This window comes from Pseudorca crassidens, chromosome 1 (genome assembly GCF_039906515.1).
Source record: "Pseudorca crassidens isolate mPseCra1 chromosome 1, mPseCra1.hap1, whole genome shotgun sequence".
Taxonomy (NCBI): Eukaryota; Metazoa; Chordata; class Mammalia; order Artiodactyla; family Delphinidae; genus Pseudorca; species Pseudorca crassidens.
Window position 1 is genome coordinate 173,382,965 of NC_090296.1, and position 18,119 is coordinate 173,401,083.

An 18,119-nucleotide genomic window follows, 5' to 3' on the forward strand; every position below is an offset into this window, starting at 1 on the left:
GTTCCACTGTGTGACGGCCCCTGCCTTCAGCCCTGTTGTTTCTGGACTTTCTCCTTTTCTCCTCTTACTCTTTTCAAAACTCTGTAACTGTTCACAGTGCACACCAAGCAGAGTAGGAGGCTTATTGTCCAGGGTGACAACTAATGCATCAAAAATGAGATTTTTCATGCTGTGGGGAATCACACATGTATAAGACACAGGGTGCGCCTTTGTCATCACGGGGCTCACAGCCTGAACAGGGAGGCAGCGTGACATATAACAAGACAAGTAGAAAGTGACACTAGCTAGACACCTTGTGTTCCCACAGGTAGAACGGAAGACCAGAAATACCTGAGAGGGAGGCGGAGTAGGCCAGCCACGTTGTGGGGGAGACAGGAGCAGGTGGAGATGGGCAGCTGGTACCTAGTTCACTGCCTGGGGATGCTGGGTGGATGTGTAATAAAGCTGTTCTTTATAGAGACCAGTGGGAAAACCCACGTTGCTTAGCCGTACATGGATCTGGTTTTTTACATTTTTGCCATGCAGCACTTCAGGGATGCAGATGGCAGGTGAGGGCATTGCCCAGAGAGTTCACCAGCTAGTGTCTGAGCCCAGTCAGCGGAGTGGAGAGCAGACTCCTAGCCTCATTGTTGCGGCCGCCCCTAACCTCTCCCACGTCAGGCCTCTAGTGGAGTTTAGCGAGCAGGCCGGTGAGTAAAGCAAGGGTGCTGTTGGATCGGGCTGGGGTGCTTGGAAAGGGTGAGGGACACGTCTGCATATAGCAGAGAATTCACAGAATGGGCCCTGAAGACAGAGGTGGGACGGGGTGCTTTCATCTGCTCCGCCGGCATGCCTGGCCTCGCATCGCCTCATTTGGTGCTTTTGGTTAACTCAGAGCAAAACAGCACATGAAAGGAAATGGTTTGGATTTGGAGGTCACAGTGCTCAGAGTCGTTCAGAAGAGGGGTTTGTGGGGGTGGGTGGCAAGAGGGGCCATGAACACGTTTTCTGGAAATCTGCTTTTACCAACCAGAGAGGAAGCAACTTATTTATTGGGGAGAAGTCATGAATTCTCTAGACCTTCTCAGAGCACCTGATGTGGGGCAGGGCCCTGGTCGCGGGCGTCTGCAGTCAGCCGTGGTCCTGACTCGGAGAGGTGACAGTAAGAGGTGTGATGCGTGTGGGGTGTTTGGAGGCGGGCCGCTCGGGTGTGGGGCAGAGGGCGTCCGGAGAGGGGGCCGCACTGCTGCTCTGGGGCGGGAGGGGTGTCTCTCTCAGAGGTGAGGTCGGAGGACCACCAAAGCGGGTGGTGCTGGAGCTGTTTTTAATAACGGGGTGAGTCGTTAGCTATTAAAGAAGAAAAGAATATTCTAGAAAGAAGGAAAAACATGAAGGTGTTGGTGGTCACGGCACTACCAGGGCAAAATGTCAGCACTAGTATTTTGGTACTTATTTAAAAAATAATAGGATCTAGGAATTGATGCTGGTACTTTATTTTTTAAGTGTTAAGAATTTCTAAAAAATCAGTAAAATCAAATGGTTGGTGTGTTTCAAATAGAAAAACAATTTTTAAATACACAGTAAAAATAGAAATGTTATTTATTTTAGTTTCTTATCAGTAATCAGTTTAAGATAGAAATTCCTATATAAAACTTACGATTTTGTTAAATATACTTATAAAGTTAATTATATTCTATTTATTTTTATTAAAAATTTTTTATTGAAGTGTAGTTGATTTACAATATTATATTAGTTTCAGGTGTACAACATAGTGATTTAATATTTTTATAGATATACTCCATTTAAAGTTTTTAAAAATGGTTATATTTCCCTGTGCTGTACAATATATCTTTGTTGCTTATCTATTTTATACATAGTAGTTTGCATCTCTTAATCCCATACCCTTATCTATAAGTGTTAAATACCCATTATCACTTGAATAAAAGTGATTAGATGGAAAGAGTAAAAGCATTATTCAAAAATGTAAACTAAATACTACATGAAAATGAAAATCTTTTAGATCTTTTATAAGGTATAGTCTTTAAAATATGGGGCTTCCATGATTTCATTTAGTTGTTGATGTATTTTTGTGCACAATTTTCTGTAGAAGTTTGTTTTGTTTTTACACCATGTAAATTGGGAGAAAAAATAATTATAAGCTAGTTCCAAATATTTTTCTTTGGTTCATTAATTTTTAAATAATCCCTCTTATTTGATAACTTAGAGGAGTTCTTTTTTCAGTTGTTTAAGAATGTGCAGTCTACTGATAGCAAGTTCTAGTTTTTTTGTTTCAAAGTTAGGATTTCTGATTTGTCTCTGTCTTTGACTTTATCATGTATATAGAAGTTCTGATGCAGAGTTACTCATATAAAAACAAATTATGTTATGTCATAATCCATTTGTTTAGAAGGTATTTGAAATAAAATAAAAGTTATTCTTGGAATAGAAGTGTTAAAATATCATAGTGCATTGTAGACTATGCATTAGTTTTTCCTTTCACATAATTATTCTCAAAACATATTTCAGATTTTAGATTTTTAAAAAACTAGGTGATAGTAGTTGACCAACCTGAAATATTGGCATAGAGAAATTTTAAAATGTCACAGAACATCAGCACCTGAAATTGCATTCACTAAAGGTATGCCACTGTAGGAAAGGCTTGGGGAAATGAGATGTGTGTGGCTGGAGAATGTAAATAGTAGGAGCCGGCTAGCAAGGGCCAGGTAACAAAGGGCCCGGGACACGAAGGAGTTTGGGTGGTATCCTCAAAGATTATGAGTCAATGTGAGATTTTAAGACATCAGATTTTGTTTTCAGGAAGAACATTCCAGTTGTAGATTGGAGGATGTTTTAAGAAGGTCAGATCAATTAAGAGGCTCAGAGTTGTGATCTCTGCAAGAAATGACAACCACTGGGCTGGACCAAGACAGGCAAAATGGGTCTGGTGAGGAAGGGATGGACCTAGGTGAGTGGTCCTCAGAGTGTGGCCCCAGATGAGCAGCGTCAGCATCCCTTGGGAACTTGATAGAACTGCACATTCTGTTCTTCACCCACATCTACTGGATCAGAACCCATGAGACAGCCCAGCAGCTGGCATTTAACCAGCCCTACAGTGATTCTGATACACTCTGAATTCTGAGAACTTCTGCTCTCAGGATTAAAAGGTAGAATCAGTAGGACTTAGTGCTTCAGTGGGAGTGGCGAGTCGGTGATAGGAATCCCGATGGGACCCCTGGTCTTCTGGCTTGTTTTCAGGATGGGTGAGGGTACCCATCATTGGGACAGAAAACACAGGATGTGGTAGGTTTGTATAAAAACAGTGATGGGTTTGGTTTTGACATGTTGAGTTTGGGTGCTTATGAGAAACCCAGGTAGACTTGTCCTGGAGGCTATTGGGAAAACAGGTGTGTACATCAGCAGACCTGTTTGGGCTGGGAGCAGAGGGTTTAGAGCTGTCATGTGTAAGTGGTGGGTGAGGTAGATCAGTGTAGGGGTCTCCGAGCTCACCCCAGCATAGGGTCCAGAGAGAAAAGCAGAGGACGACGAGGCTTGGGAGGAAAAAGGAAGAGGATTCTGTGAAGGAAGTGACAGCTAGTTCTGAAAGATAGAGCTGCTGCTGAATTCAGGAGAGGAAGGGGTTTAAGCAGGAGTGAGCTTCAGCATCCAGCACTGTCCAGACCGAGGGGAATGAAGGTACAGAGCCAGAGGTGATGGTGTTAGTGCAAAGCCTATTATCTGCTCTACCTTCACCCAAGGTCATCCTTTAAAGAACCTACCCAGGGCCTCAAGAAGTAGCTGACAGGACTCAACATCCTGGATTGTTTTTTTCCTTTTTTAAATGTCCAATTCAATGGTCCTGGATTCTTTTTTATGTAATCATTTTCCTGGTATTATGTTTTCTTGATCTGGAGCCTGTGACAGAAAAGGTAACATTCTAATGAGTGGTTTGGAGCTGCATGAGGAAGGGCCACTGGCTTCCTGGCCTGAGGTGGAGGGACCTCACTGTCCTGTCCTCCCCCTCTGCTCAGCCCGTTTCACATCTCAGGGTAACTTACACCGTCCCCACTTTGTGTTACCAAATTCTGTATCAGGACACTTGGGGCCATGAGTCCCCCAGACAGAAGCTCTAAAGGGCGTTGAACAGGAAATGTGACGGTTTCGCAGAGGAGGGCGGGCTGTTTCTGGCCTCCCTGCCATCTCTAGTGTCAGCTTTGCCGCCAGGCTGGTTTCCCCATGGCAAGCTGCCTGTATCTTGTCGGGCAGTGTGTCCAGATGCAGCAGTGAGAAGAAAGCCTGTCCTTTGTGTCTCTTGGGAGCAAGGAATCCTTCCCCAGGAGCTTCCCCTCACGTCTCAGTGGTCAGAACAAGGTCACTTGCCCATTCCTAACCCAGCTGCTAGCAGGAGGGTAGCTTAAAATAATCAGGATTTGCTTTCCTGGAGTCTGGAATGAGGTCTGCTTCCTTTGATATACATGATGGTGTGGAAGAGAATTAATACCCCAAAAGTGGGAACTCGTTTGAAAAGGAAGGAGAGGGGCAGGCAACTGCCAGGGCCTGATTGTCCAGTGTACACATCGATGTCGTCCAGGAAACGACTGCAGCATTTCTTAGCATGGTAGACATACTCGGGACTGTACATTATTTTATGTAGTTCTCCCGACAAACCTGGAGGAGCGGATGATGAAGCAGCCTTTAGAGTGATTGATCAGTAGCACATAGAATAGTGCTCAGGTTAAAACAAGTGTGATCTCCAAACCCGTGGTATTTCCAGCACCACCATGTCAACAGAACTAGAACTCTTCAAAAAGCCCACATTTGTCAAAAACAAAGCATCAAAGGCTTTCTGATGTTCTCAGCCGTGGCATTCTTCAAACCAAATTTTACTGCCAGTTAAAGTGTAGCTACTGTAATTAGGACTTGGGGTGGCAACTAGAATTCTTTCTTAAGCTCTCCCCCTGGGAAGCCCCCAGGCTAAGGCTCTAAGGCTTTTGGGAACAGACCAGAGACACCGCAGCCACATGCAGCCCAGGCGGCCCTGGACAACTTGGAATTAGAGAAGCTCAGGCGCCTCTGGATCACATTCATCTCAAAGGGGGTTCTGAAGATTACACGCTTGTTTTGTAATTAGTGCTTTTGGCTCTCTGCCCAGAGAAATGAGGAAACAGCCCTGGACAGATAACCATCCAAGTTCATGGTGATGGTGTCCATCAGAAGGGGGCCCTTGGGTAGCACCTGGGACTTGCAAGACCCTAAGATTCTGCTGATTGCACTCAATCCCTGCAAGACCATCGCTCTTTAAGGCTGCTTTCGTTTCTGTTTGTTTATAATAGTCATCAAGCAGTCCTCCCAGAACGAGTTCGTGTCACAGGCCACCCCAGGGGTTGTAAGAGAAGCACGGAGCTCCACAGTCTGCCTTCCACCTCGTCTGTCATGTGAGCCCCACAAGTGGTCTGTCATTCCAACTGCTTCCTCCTCTTCTGAACTTGTCACTTGCTTCCCTCTGTCTTTGCCTGTATCGTTCCCCCTATTTAGAACCCTCCCTGCCTATTTCTATTTATTTAAATCACAACCATACTTCAACTCAAGTCCCATTACATCTAAAATACTCCTCAAGTGTCCAGGCCTTTTAGTGATTTCTTCCCCTCCCGAGCTTAACGTGGTAATATTACTGTGTTCACACCCCATGTGGCGTTTATATCTGCTAATGTGTGGTATGAAGTTTTTGCTTCGCTTTGTTTTGCTATGTCTCCCCTTTTTTTTGATCAGGCTGTAAGCACCTACAGGGTAAGAACCAGGTCTTCACTTAGCATCTCTAGTGTCTAGAGAGAGAGAGAGAGAGAGAGAGAAAGAAGCAATTCAGAAAGCACTTTCAAACACCACATTGATCCTCACCTTTGTGAAAAGGACAATGCAGGTGTTGTTATCCCCACTTTAAAGATGGAATGTCGGTCCTTATAGCTTAAGTGACTCTCGCAAGGTGACGGGGCCAGCGAAGGGTAGAGTGCGAGCTTGGCACCCAGGTGGTCCGAGTCCTGTGCTCCTGCCTCTGTTTGAGGTACTATTCAGCAAACTCCGCATTTATAGGACACGTAATAAAGGTTACAGGGGCTCAGAGGCGGACGATTTCACACATTTGAGTAGCTAATGAAGGCTCCCTGGAGCAGGTAGATATCGAGCTGGCTCTTGAAAGGTAGATTGGATGTAGAGAGGATGGCCAAGGACTGGCAGATAGGTTGACTGTGGACGTCGTGCTTGGCCTGTGGGGACACAGGGAAGCGGTGGGGGGAAAGGTGGAGGAGGCAGCCTGGAGCAAGGCCCTGGATGGCCCTTGTGAGGGCTGTGATTTAGGCGAACAGGCTGCTACGTGATCCTGAGGGTCTGGCTGGCATAATCAGTGAAGCTCTCTTCCTGTGCCCACCGGGGGTAGAACAGGGCCACAGGCTTCTCTTGCAAGGTGACTCCTCAACCAAGGAAGTAGCGATGCTGCCTTGAAGCAAGTGAGGAGCAGCGTTGCCAGGTAAAACGGGCTGCTGCTGAGGATGAGGGAGGGTCCCTGGGGGTAGAGCTGGGAGGCTTGTGAGCCTCCAAATTGCCCCTATATCTTTTTTTTTATTGGGGTATAGTTGATCTACAATGTTGTGTTAGTTTCAGGTGTACAGCATAGTAAATCTTTATACATATACATATATCCACTCATTTTTAGGTTCTTTTCCCATATGGGTCATTACAGAGTATTGAATAGAGTTCCCTGTGCTATACAGTAGGTCCTCATTAGTTATCTATTTTATATATAGTATTGTGTATATGTCAATCCCCATCTCCCAATTTATCTCCCCTCCACCCCCCACCCCATTTCTTAATTCCAATCCTGGGGCCTCGTCCTCATCCAATCAGTGCTCTGTCTTCCAGCCCTCAGGTCTCTTAAACCTGCCGTGGCTGTAAATTCAGCTAACATGATTCAACACTGTGAAGACTTGAGCTCTTAAGTTGGGTTTCCTCTTGACCTTGCATCTCGAAGGCATGCGATTCAGTGGTTACAGAATCTCTAGGTTTTAGACTGTGGCTTGAAACTTGAATAGAGATTTTAGGGATTTGAACTCGTGTTCTCTTATCTAAATTATTCAGTGCCATGAATAGTAGCCACCCGGCTATGGCCTTGGATTTTTCCACCCACAATATTTTAGGCCAGCTGTGGTGCAGCCTCCCGGAGCTGGGCCTTCAGCGGGCCTGCCGTTCTAGGCCACTCCTGGGGAACTAGTTCACTGCCTGCCCTGGGCCACTGGAGTCCCATCTCAGGCTGCTAGCCGAGCTTACGCTGTTTTCTGCCCTCTTTAAGGCAGATAACCATTCAAAACTATTCCTTCTTTCCCTACTTCTCTGTAATTTGCAATACCTGTTACTAGTACCAAATTCCATACTGGTGCGACCTTCTCAGTGACAAGTAATGAAAACTGAACCTGTAACAAGGAAAGAGAAGATGTATTGGAAGAGTGTTGGGGGCTCGTAGAATCACAGGATGTTGGAGGATTAGGCTAGGGAAACAGGTAGGAACCACAGCAGTCTGGAGAGCTAGGAAACAGGCAGCCTGACAACGTTGGATGCCCCTGAAGCCTTGCTGGGCGCTGCTCCATTAGTTCTGTTGTGTTCCTTCATCCCATAGTCAACGCTTCTCACCAGGTGAGGGCATCTGATGGGCCTCATGTGGCTCTGGGGCCCACACCTGGTGGGAGTTGGTGGAGGGGATATTGGCCTTTCTGCGTTGTGGGAGGGAAGTTGCCCCACACGGTGGCGGGTCCCCAAATTGGAGAAGAGGGAGTGTTACATCCCAGATAGCTCAAGACCACAAAAGTAGCATGGGTGGATTTTTAGACAGGCCCTTAGGGGAGAACAGTGTGAACCACAATTCCCTCCTAAGTGTAGCGCCATATATTTATAAATTCTGTGAAAACAGTCACACGTTGAATTCCTCATAGGTTCCCACAGTGTGAGGTGTTGGGGATGCTCTGATCTGAATCAGGCTGCTCTTGCCTTCAAGGAGCACAGTCTTACAGGAAAACAAGCAAACTCAAGAGTCTTATGGGAAAACAAGCAAACTCAAGATTCTCGGCTACGTTCTCAAAATTCTGAGGCCAGAATTGAAGAAGGTGGATTGGGCAATTAGGAGCACGGAGAAACCCTTAAATGTGCCTTTTTGGTCCCTGTTCTCCTACTTCCTAATGTCTAGAGAGGGTTTAAAAAGATGAAAGTCAAAGTCTTATTTATTGATCAAGGAAAATCAAGTTAAGATAAAAAAAGATGATGGGCAATCAGTTTTCTTCATGACAAATGTAGTGGAGCACAGGAAATGAGAGAGGAGGGGAAAATGTGAATTATGTAGGTTTGTAGCCAGCTGGTGACATCATCTGGGCTAAAGACCTAACAGCTGTAGAACTTGCAAATCCCTTTGGGTCCTGTGTACCTTGTCCACTAAAAAGTAAAAATAAAAAGATCGACTCTTCTCAGTGCCTGGCAGATACTGACCCCCGATCATTCTCTTCACTCATTTGTCCAACATTTCCTGGATTTATGGAGTGCCAAGAATTGAAAGATAAATGCCACTTCTCTGGTGCCCCTGGGAAGTACTCTGGTATAATCTCCAAAGATGGTTTCCCTTGATTCCTCTCCTCCTTTTTTGTCATCCCCCTCCCCTTGGGGCTGGGTGGCCTGGCGACTTGCTTTGACCAATAAAATGCAACAGGTGTGCCCATCAAGTGTGCCAGCTCCTACCTTTGAGGTGCCTGGTGGCTCTTCTTTCAGCCACCTGTAAGCGGTCTGGCTGTCCCGAGGCCACCATGCTGTGAGGAAGCCCAGGCTAGCCACGTGGAGAGTTTACACAGGGGAGCACTGGGGCCCCAGGCAGTGAGTGAGGCCTTCTTAGACCTTCACCTCAGCCCAGCCACTAACTGAATGCAGCCGAGTTGATGACACAGAGCAGAACTGCCTGGCTGAGCCCAGTCAGCCCCCAGAGACAGTAACAGTGGTGGTGCAGAGCTGCTGTTGGGGTGGCCTGTGATGCGGTGACAGGTAACTGGAGGAGGTAACCGCACACCAGGTCTTTCTGCAGGACCCTCCCAGGTTGGCTGGATTGGGGCTTCCGGGTAGGAGAGGGGAAGTGGTAGTTTTTGGAGAACTCTCGCGGGCAGCCTACAGGTGGGGGCAGGTGGGAGGGAGTAGGAAGGGGGTCCTGATGCCACATAAGAGGTGCATCTGAGACCCCCGCATACCGTTTATCTGCCCTTCCAGCATACGTTGTTACGGTTTCCACGTCTATTCCTCACTTCCAGGTCACCTTGTGTCCTCCCAGGCCAAGCCCTCTGGGCGTCAGTCACTATTTGTGTGTAAAAATAGGGGCCAGATGTAGAACTTGAAGCAGTGCTTGGAGCTGTCAAAGAAGGCTAGGGAGATGGGTGCAAAAAGACAAGTGGCTGAGTGCCTCCCAGATCACTTCCTTTGTAGCTTTGCCTGAGAACCTGCTACCCTGTCTCAGAAAATTTGGCCTTACTGTGATTAGGAATCTTTTAGTGTATTGATCTAGCATCTGTTAATGACCTTCAGGGCACTGCATCAGTCTCTGAGAATTCAAAGATGAAAGCACAGTTCTTTTCAAAATGTTCATCACTGCTTGATGGATAAATTCTGAGGCCATGGTATGTTCTGGCATCGTACAGGTTACTTAAACATTTCCCTAGAAGGACTACACCACCTGGTAAGAGAATTCATTTTACCCCTTTAGACTTAAAAAGGAAGAAAGAAAAAAGGTCCTGATTGATTGATTGATCTATCCCCACCCAACCCCTCTTGGTCCTTTTAGACCTCAGCTCCACCCAGCCCTGCTTCTATGTCTAGATCTAATTTTTGTCATATAATTTACCCAGCTTGAACTTGGTTGGTGCCTGGTAGATCGCAGACTTCCGTGCTGGACCTGAACCGGGTGATTCTGCATCTTCAAAACAGCACCCCGCTGCCCCCTAGAGGTCATCATGTCACTCACTCTTCCAAAGATGATGGTGATTTTGAACCATAAATCCTTGAACTATCCCTGTGACTCAGCCCTCTTCCATCCCATAGAAACCTTTCAGATTCCTGGCTCCACTGAACATCTGCTCTTTTTTTTTCCCTGTCTAATTAGTTTTAAAATAACAAGGGTCATACACTTAAAGATTCTTGTAAGAACAAACTGGATCCAGTTAATGGTAAACTCTAGAAACTTAGGGGCAAGCAGCTGAAGAGAGAAGCAAAAAGTTTAGGTAATCAGGCAGGTTCAGGATAATCAAGTACTTAAGGCCAATAGTGAATAGAATGGCCCAGCTCATGTGTTAGCAATGAGTTTTCCTACTTGTTGAAACAGATATTTGCAGATAGTGAAAATGGGGTGGCTCTGAAATCCCCAAAGCAGCCATTTAAAATTCCTCCCCTTCCTTCCTTCACTTTTTAAAAAAAAAAAATTATTTATTTATTTTTGGCTGCGTTGGGTCTTCGTTGCTGTGCGCGGGCTTTCTCTAGTTGTGGCGAGCGGGGGCTACTCTTCGTCACGGTGCGCAGGCTTCTCATTGCGGTGGCTTCTCTTGCGGAGAACGGGCTCTAGGTGCGCAGGCTTCAGTAGTTGTGGCTTGCGAGCTCTAGAGCGCAGGCTCAATAGTCAGGCTTAGTTGCACCGCGGCGTGTGGGATCTTCCCAGACCAGGGCTCGAGCCCGTGTCCCCTGCATTGGGAGGCAGATTCTAAACCACTGTGCTACCAGGGAAGTCCCCCTTCCTTTACTTTTTTTTTTTTTTTTGCGGTACGCGGGCCTCTCACTGTTGTGGCCTCTCCTGTTGCGGAGCACAGGCTCCAGACGCGCAGGCTCAGCGGCCATGGCTCACGGGCCCAGCTGCTCCACGGCATGTGGGATCTTCCCGGACTGGGGCACGAATCCGTGTCCCCTGCATCGGCAGGCGGACTCTCAACCACTGCGCCACCAGGGAAGCCCTACTTTTGCTGAAGCCATCTAAATTCATGACATGAAGACGTTTATAAGAAATGGTACTTTGAGAGCCGCGGCAGCTTGTGAATTTGTTGCTGTGCCTATGCCCCACCTCCTGTATGCTTGTGCCGTGTGATGGGGCAGCTGACACCTGGTTTATAGACCTACCCCTGCACCTGCCTTGTTCAGACTCTGTTCAGACTCTGGCATTAATTGAGCCGCATGGCCTTGGGCAAGTCACTTCTCTAGGCCTCAGTTTTCCCATCTGTAAAAAGAGGAGGTGGGACCAGGCCCATGATTTTATAAACAAAAGTTATAAGCATCAAAGCATGAAAGAAAAGAACACTGTAGAGAAAGAGACAGTGTGTGCACCAGGCATGCCTGGGCCACAACCTGACACCCGTTGCTTCTGACGTGGAAATGCTATTAAAAATTCTCCAAAACTGTGATCTGACTCGGATTCAGACAAGGCTTTTTTTTCTCCTTTGCGAAAGAAAAGCTGAACTCAACCATTTGGGACTCTGCATTCCTGATCTCCTTTTTTTATTTGTGGTACATTTCTCGTGATTCTTTCAGTGCATTTTTTTTTGTATTGAAAATAGACATTTTATTTTGTTTATACAAGACACAATTTCAAAATACAAATCTTATAATATGTAGCTATAAAAGACAAGGATATAAATATAAATGCACATCTATAGAAAATGTCACCAAGTTCAGTTTTCTTTCTGAACGTTTAAATCAAGAGGATTCACTGGGCACAATCTCTCTGTTCCCTTTCAATGTGTGCAGAGCACCTAGCTGAGAGAGAGGTTTTAGGAGCTGAAATGCTGGTGTCATCCTCGTAAACATCTCCCAAGCCAGGAGGAGCCTCGTAATTCACTTGGAGCTTCGAGCGTATTTCTTTTCTTTGTAAACTGCAGGTCCGGGTGAGGAATGGGAGAGAGAGTCCAGTGGATAAGCTGTCCTGAATAAATGTCATGATGAAATAAAAGCCCTGATACGAAGACCTGAGACCTTCATTCTCTCCTGGGAAAGTGTCGACCGCTGGGACTTTGGGGACTGGGCTCTATGCCCCAGGGCAGGGAGCAAGTGTCCGTCCTGAACCCAGAGAACCCACTCATACGGGCAGTGCCTGAGCTGGCCAGTCGGTAAAATGGTACCAGGATGTCTTCTCACCCTGGCGGGCTTTTCCCCGAGGCCGCCGCCCCAAGGCTTCTCTAGGTCCTCTTTGGCTGGAGCAGAGCTAGGCCTTCACTGTGGCCTTTGCTGTCCTCGGTGTCCCCTGGAGCCTCCTAGGTCGTGTGGTTCGTTTTCTGTGCCCTCCCCTCTGGCGTCGGTTCCCCCAGTCCTTGGCACGACCTCCATGCTTTCCATTTCAACACTGGGTATCTGGTAAGCTTGCCTGTAAAGCAGGTAATTCATTTTGAAAAGAGGAGAGATTAGGTCAAAAGATAGTTCATTCTAGGTGTTCAGATGGAGAGCACCTAGATTGCCTCCACTCACAGGTGGTATTTAAATCTTATTTTGGTATTTTAAGCCCTTTGTCCACCAAGGTTTACCAATGCTCTTGGAGTGGCCTCCCATACCTTGCCAATCCTCCCTCTGCTAAAGGTGGTGGTTCAAATGCCGGGCACTGTGGAAGGAGTGAGTCACCAGGAGCCCGGCTAAGCCAGGTGTGACAGTCTTAATAAAAATGGTGTAATGGTTACAAAGCTTTTAAAACAGCTCCTGACATTTACTTAGTTAAGTGTTAAATAAATAAACAAATGTTGGACTTCCCTGGTGGCGCAGTGGTTAAGAATCTGCCTGCCAATCTAGGGGACACGGGTTCGAGCACTGGTCCAGGAAGCTCCCACATGCCGCGGAGCAACTAAGCTGTGCGCCACAAATACTGAGCCTGCACTCTGGAGCCCATGAGTCACAACTACTGAAGCCCGCGTACCGCAACTACTGAAACCCACATGCCTAGAGCCCGTGCTTCGCAACAAGAGAAGCCACCGTAATGAGAAGCCCGTGCTCTGCAACAAAGAGTAGCCCCTGCTCACCTCAACTAGAGAAAGCCCGTGCACAGTAATGAAGACCCAACGCAGCCAAATATAAAGAAATAGATTAGTTAGGGCTTCCCTGTTGGCGCAGTGGTTGAGAGTCCGCCTGCCGATGCAGGGGACACGGGTTCGTGCCCTGGTCCGGGAAGATCCCACATGCCGCGGAGCGGCTGGGCCCGTGAGCCATGGCCTGCAGAGCCTGCGCATCCGGAGCCTGTGCTCCGCAACGGGAGAGGCCACAACAGTGAGAGGCCCGCGTACAGCAAAAAAATAAAAAATAAAGAAAAAGATTAGTTAATTTAAAAAAAAACAAAAAACCAAATATTAATCAGTCCTTGAGAAGCCAAGAGTAGGGGATGCAGAGCATCTTAATTCCACAGTTCCCTGTCTGTCGTTGGACATGTGTTTTAGGCCCTGAGTATGTGGGTCTGTGGATTATACAGTCTACTTCCTGAGGATAAGCAACTTTTAGGACATTTTAGAGTAAGCACTTCGAGTTCCTTGGAGTGAGGGCTAAACTGTAAATTAGGACTCTAGGCCAATTTACCAAAAACAATTTTCTAAAAGCCAATTTGTTGAATGACAAATCTACCTAATAACTTATTTGCAAATTATCAGTTTATGGCAAGAATCGACTCACCAGATGCCCAAGTAGTCACACTTACCAGGTTTACCAATTCTTCTTATAGATATATTTATGATTTTCCATAATATATTGAGTGAATATTGATGTTTTCCTTTTATGAGCATATTTATTGGCCATATATATCAAATTTACAAATCCCTTTTAAAAATATATTTTAATGTATTCTTAAAAAAGATCGTGTATATATTCTTTTCTAATATAGTCAATGAATATATTCATTATTGGGACTTCCCCAGTGGTCCAGTGGTTAAGATTCTGCCTTCCAACGCAGGAGGCGTGGGTTTGATCCCTGGTCGGGGAGCTAAGATCCCACATTGCTGTGGGGTGCACCCAAAGACTAAAATAAATAATGGAAGGAAATTTAAAAACATATATATTCATTATAATCTCCTAAGAATGTAATTCCAAATACAACATTTTATGTGGAAATTATTTAGTTGTAATGGTATTCTTAAAATCCTTTTAAAAGTCATTTTCTGTTTTGCTAATATTTTAGCACTTGGGGGGATTTTTTGATGAATTTTTGGGTAAAATATCAACCTTACTTTGATTTCTAAACTGTGAGGTTTGTGGCATTTCTTTTGCTTGGGGTGGTATTAACAGCTTTTGAAGATTTGTGTGAAGTTTTTGATGGCTGTTTTTCATTTTGGCTTTACAGTAGCATTTCATGGAATGTTAATTTTATCAAAGTTAGGCTCGAAGGGTGATACAGTCTTTTGTATTGAGATAATATTTAGAAAAAAATATTTCATAACTAGTGACCAAAAGTTTAGTTTCAACACACCTGATATGTCTGGAACAGCCATATCACTATGGAATTCTAAAATACTGGCTACTAACTGATGGAAGTACAAAATCAAGGCTAATATGCCACTTGAGGCTTTTACGAAGGAATAGTAAAAATGCGTAAAGATTAGAAAAATAATAATGACTGAAATTTCAGCAAGTGGCAGAAACAGTCTTGCCACTACTGCTGAAATATAGAATTTCAAGTATTAGAAATTCCAAGGCCAACGTGAATGAGCCTATTTATGGGGAAGCATATCTGTATTTAACGAGTACATTCAAGAAGAATACATTCGTGACTATATCATCAGAATTGCAGATCCATCAGATTGGTTATTTGGAACCTTCTTTCCTTCTGAATCGGCTTTCGGTGAATTGGCCCTGTGTCATCTGTTGGCTTCTGGCTGCCTGGTTCTGACCAGTGGCCTGCAGGCTGCTTTGGAAAGTGAAGGGCACAGGCCCGACTCAGTGACCGCTCAGCCCCGACACTCCTTTTGGCAAACACAGACAGGGTGCACGGAAGTGCCTGTGTCTACAGCCAGGAAAAGGGGTCTTCCTTGGACAGGGCAGGCCCGGGGTCATCCAGATGCAGCCCTTTTCTTGGGGGAGGAAGCATCTTGTGCGGTGTGAGTCTTCTGTCTACTCACCTTGACCGTATGTAACGTACGTAACGTACCAGAAGACATACCACGCACACTCCACAGAGCACGGCGACTGACGTGGAGATGGCCGCTAGAAAGAGAGCAGAATTGAGTTGGCATTGAGCTCGAAGGCCCGGCAGCAGATTTGTTTCTGAGACTGAAAATTCTTTACAGTTTACATTCCTGCAGCGAGATCCAGATGCCTTCCTAGCCAGCTCACCGTTACTAACAGTTCCCTGAGGTCCAGCTGTTCAGCCTATTCTACGTCTGGGCACAAAGGACACTCCTTTCCCACCAACACTGCCAGTTCAAACCGTCCCCATTCGCATTATCTTTATCCTCGTCCTTCCCGATCAGTGTGGCATGGGTGACTGGGCAGGGACAGGAGTGAGGCCGGAGGAGAAAGTAAGGGCCTCAGCAATCAGAAGCTGGGCGTGAGCATCAGGGCGAGGGCACCAGCACCCCAGGAGGAGAGGAAGCTGCTGCTAAACCTGAAGGTGGGTAAATAGGTCAGGGATCCTCCTCAGTTGTCCCCGCCACAATGTCCCCCTTTTCTCCACCTTCACAGAATCCTGATTTAGAAACAATAGAAGGCAGTGCCATTTTTCTTCCAATTTCATCTTTACTATGTTTTTTTATTTGCAACTTTTTATGGTGGTGTTAAGAAGGGTGTCATGAGGCAGGTGTTACAGATTAGAAGAGAATAAGGTAACAGCTTAGGAAAAGGGAAACACATGTTTCGTTGGAGTTGAAAGGACCAGCATTGGGAGGGGGACTTGAGGGTGGAGGACCCCAGGCACGATGACTTGAGATTGTTAGGGAGGGTGGGATCTTCACATGGAAGCGAGAGGGCTGAGCCTGAGGGCAAGCTGAACAGAACTGTCTTTAAAACATTTGTATCAATCATAAGCGCCAAGCAGATTTGGCCAGTTTGCCTTACTACTGTGAAATCTCCCTGCAAAAAAATCGCCTATGTGCCCTGTGTGTAAGATGACAGCCCCGAACGTCTGGGGACCCAGGAATCTCACTGTGGACCAGGAGGCACATTCATCTCCTGAATTGTTGAGCTTTTCAGACCTGCACCTATACGGACAGCACACAGCCGTGCGTACAAGGATGAATCACCCATGACGTGGCCTTAAAAATAGAACTTTCCTGAAAAACAGCTAAATATGAGGGGAAATACCCAGATTCTCTGCAGGATAGAAGAGGAAGTGGGTGAAGTTTTTCTCAAGGGCAGTTAGCACGTGTAACAGAAGCTTTGGAGAAGACCGTTTCCTTTGACTCTCTAAGTCCACTACTAGAAATTTATTCTAAGGAAATAGGAAATACATATACAGTATTCACTAAAGTATTGTTTAAAATAATTTTTAAAATGTTAATCTAAATCTCTTATCAGTAGAAAATTAAAATGTGGCATACCCACACAATGGAATATTATTCAGCTTTTTAAAACTATGAAATCTACATTTGTTAATGTGGAAAGATGGCTACAATGTCTTAAGTAAAAAAAGATGGTTGACATAAAAACAAAAAAAAATTTCCAGTAAGCCATGTGTGTATCCATACGCACAGAAAAGTCTTGAAGACTATATACCAAAGTATTAGGTAATACTTTAGGATTGTAGATAACCTTATTTTCTTTTTTAAAAAGTTTTTTTCCTGATATTTTTGCAATGATATTGTAATCAGAAGAGACACTAAAGTTACAGAAACATAACTAGTTGCACCTAAGTAAATAAAAATAAGCATAGAAAAGTTGTTCCAAAAAAAGTAATGGAAAACATGGGAAATTAGTGGAAGTTGTTTTGAGTTTTTAGACTTAACATTAATCATCATTATGACTAAAAGACAAAATTTTTTTATGTGACTCCGTTAAACTATTCCTTCATGTTGACTAATCAGGTTGGCATGCATTTACTGTTCATGGAGAGGTTTATTGGAAAAGGCAAGCTGATGTTAACTGTAGTTCCACTTTCACAATGCTGCTTCGTGTTTCTTATTGAGAATAAAAACTGCAGACTCCAACTCAAATGAGAAGAGCGCCCCTGAGCCAATGATATAACACAGCAATTTGAATTCAGCCATTTGAACTTGGCCTCTTCCTCAGTTATTTCCAGGCAAATTTAGTAAAGAAACCAGAATCACCAAAACAATAGATTAATATATCAACTGCTACGTTCTCCACCCTTTTGTGTTTCCTAGGGGGCACATGGATTGGAGAAAAAGGAAAAGAGATTTGGTGAGACAGAGGAAAGAGGGGAGAAAAGGTGGATGATTGCACAGGAGCCCGGAAGGGCCAGGAGCCCCCGCCTTGACTTCAACCTACAGTGATGTTGGGTCTACACTGGGGAAGGCGGCCAAGGTGGCCAGTGGCCACTGTTCAGTGTGGGTGATGAAAGGGTCCTCTGTACCCACAATGAAGTGTCACCTCACGCCGGTCAGAATGGCCATCATCAACAAGTCTACAAATAGCAAGTGCTGGAGAGGGTGCAGGGAAAAGGGAACCCTCCTACACTATTGGTGGGAACGCAAATTGGTGCAGCCACTATGGAGAACAGTCTGGCGGTTCCTCAAAAAACTAAAAACAGAACTACCATATGATCCAGCAATCCCACTCCTGCCTATATGTCTGGAAAAAATGAAAATACTAATTTGAAAATATACGTGCAGCCCAATGTTCATAGCAGCACTATTTTCCAAGCCAAGACATGGAAGCAACCCAAGTGTCCATCCACAAATGAATGGATAAAGAGGTGGTATATATATATACAATGGAATATTGCTCAGCCATAAAAAAAAAAATGAAATTCTACCATTTGCAGCAGTGTGGATGGGCCTAGAGAATATTATGCTTAGTGAAATAAGTCAGACAGAGAAAGAGAAAATACTGTATGATATCACATATGTGGAATCTAAAAAAATAATACAAATGAATGTATTTGTAAAACAGGAACAGCCTCACAGAGAAAACAAACTTGTGGTTACCAAAAGAGAGAGGGAAGGGGGAGGGGCAGA

At 45.2% G+C, this 18,119-nt stretch overlaps 1 protein-coding gene across 9 annotated transcripts in view; it reads right to left on the reverse strand.

Moving 5' to 3' along the window:
* Window positions 1-11,506: 11,506 nt before the first annotated feature.
* The window catches only part of IL15RA (interleukin 15 receptor subunit alpha), a 29,078-nt gene continuing 22,465 nt past the window's right edge, over window positions 11,507-18,119 (reverse strand). For 3 of the 9 annotated variants that reach the window (XM_067700588.1, XM_067700580.1, XM_067700556.1), the window contains 2 exons: window positions 15,108-15,192; window positions 11,507-12,385 (listed from right to left, as the gene is read on the reverse strand). In XM_067700588.1, the coding sequence (XP_067556689.1) occupies window positions 12,235-12,385; window positions 15,108-15,192 (236 nt within the window). In that variant the 3' untranslated portion in view covers window positions 11,507-12,234. The other 6 variants (XM_067700531.1, XM_067700542.1, XM_067700521.1 and 3 more) reach the window with 4 other exon arrangements.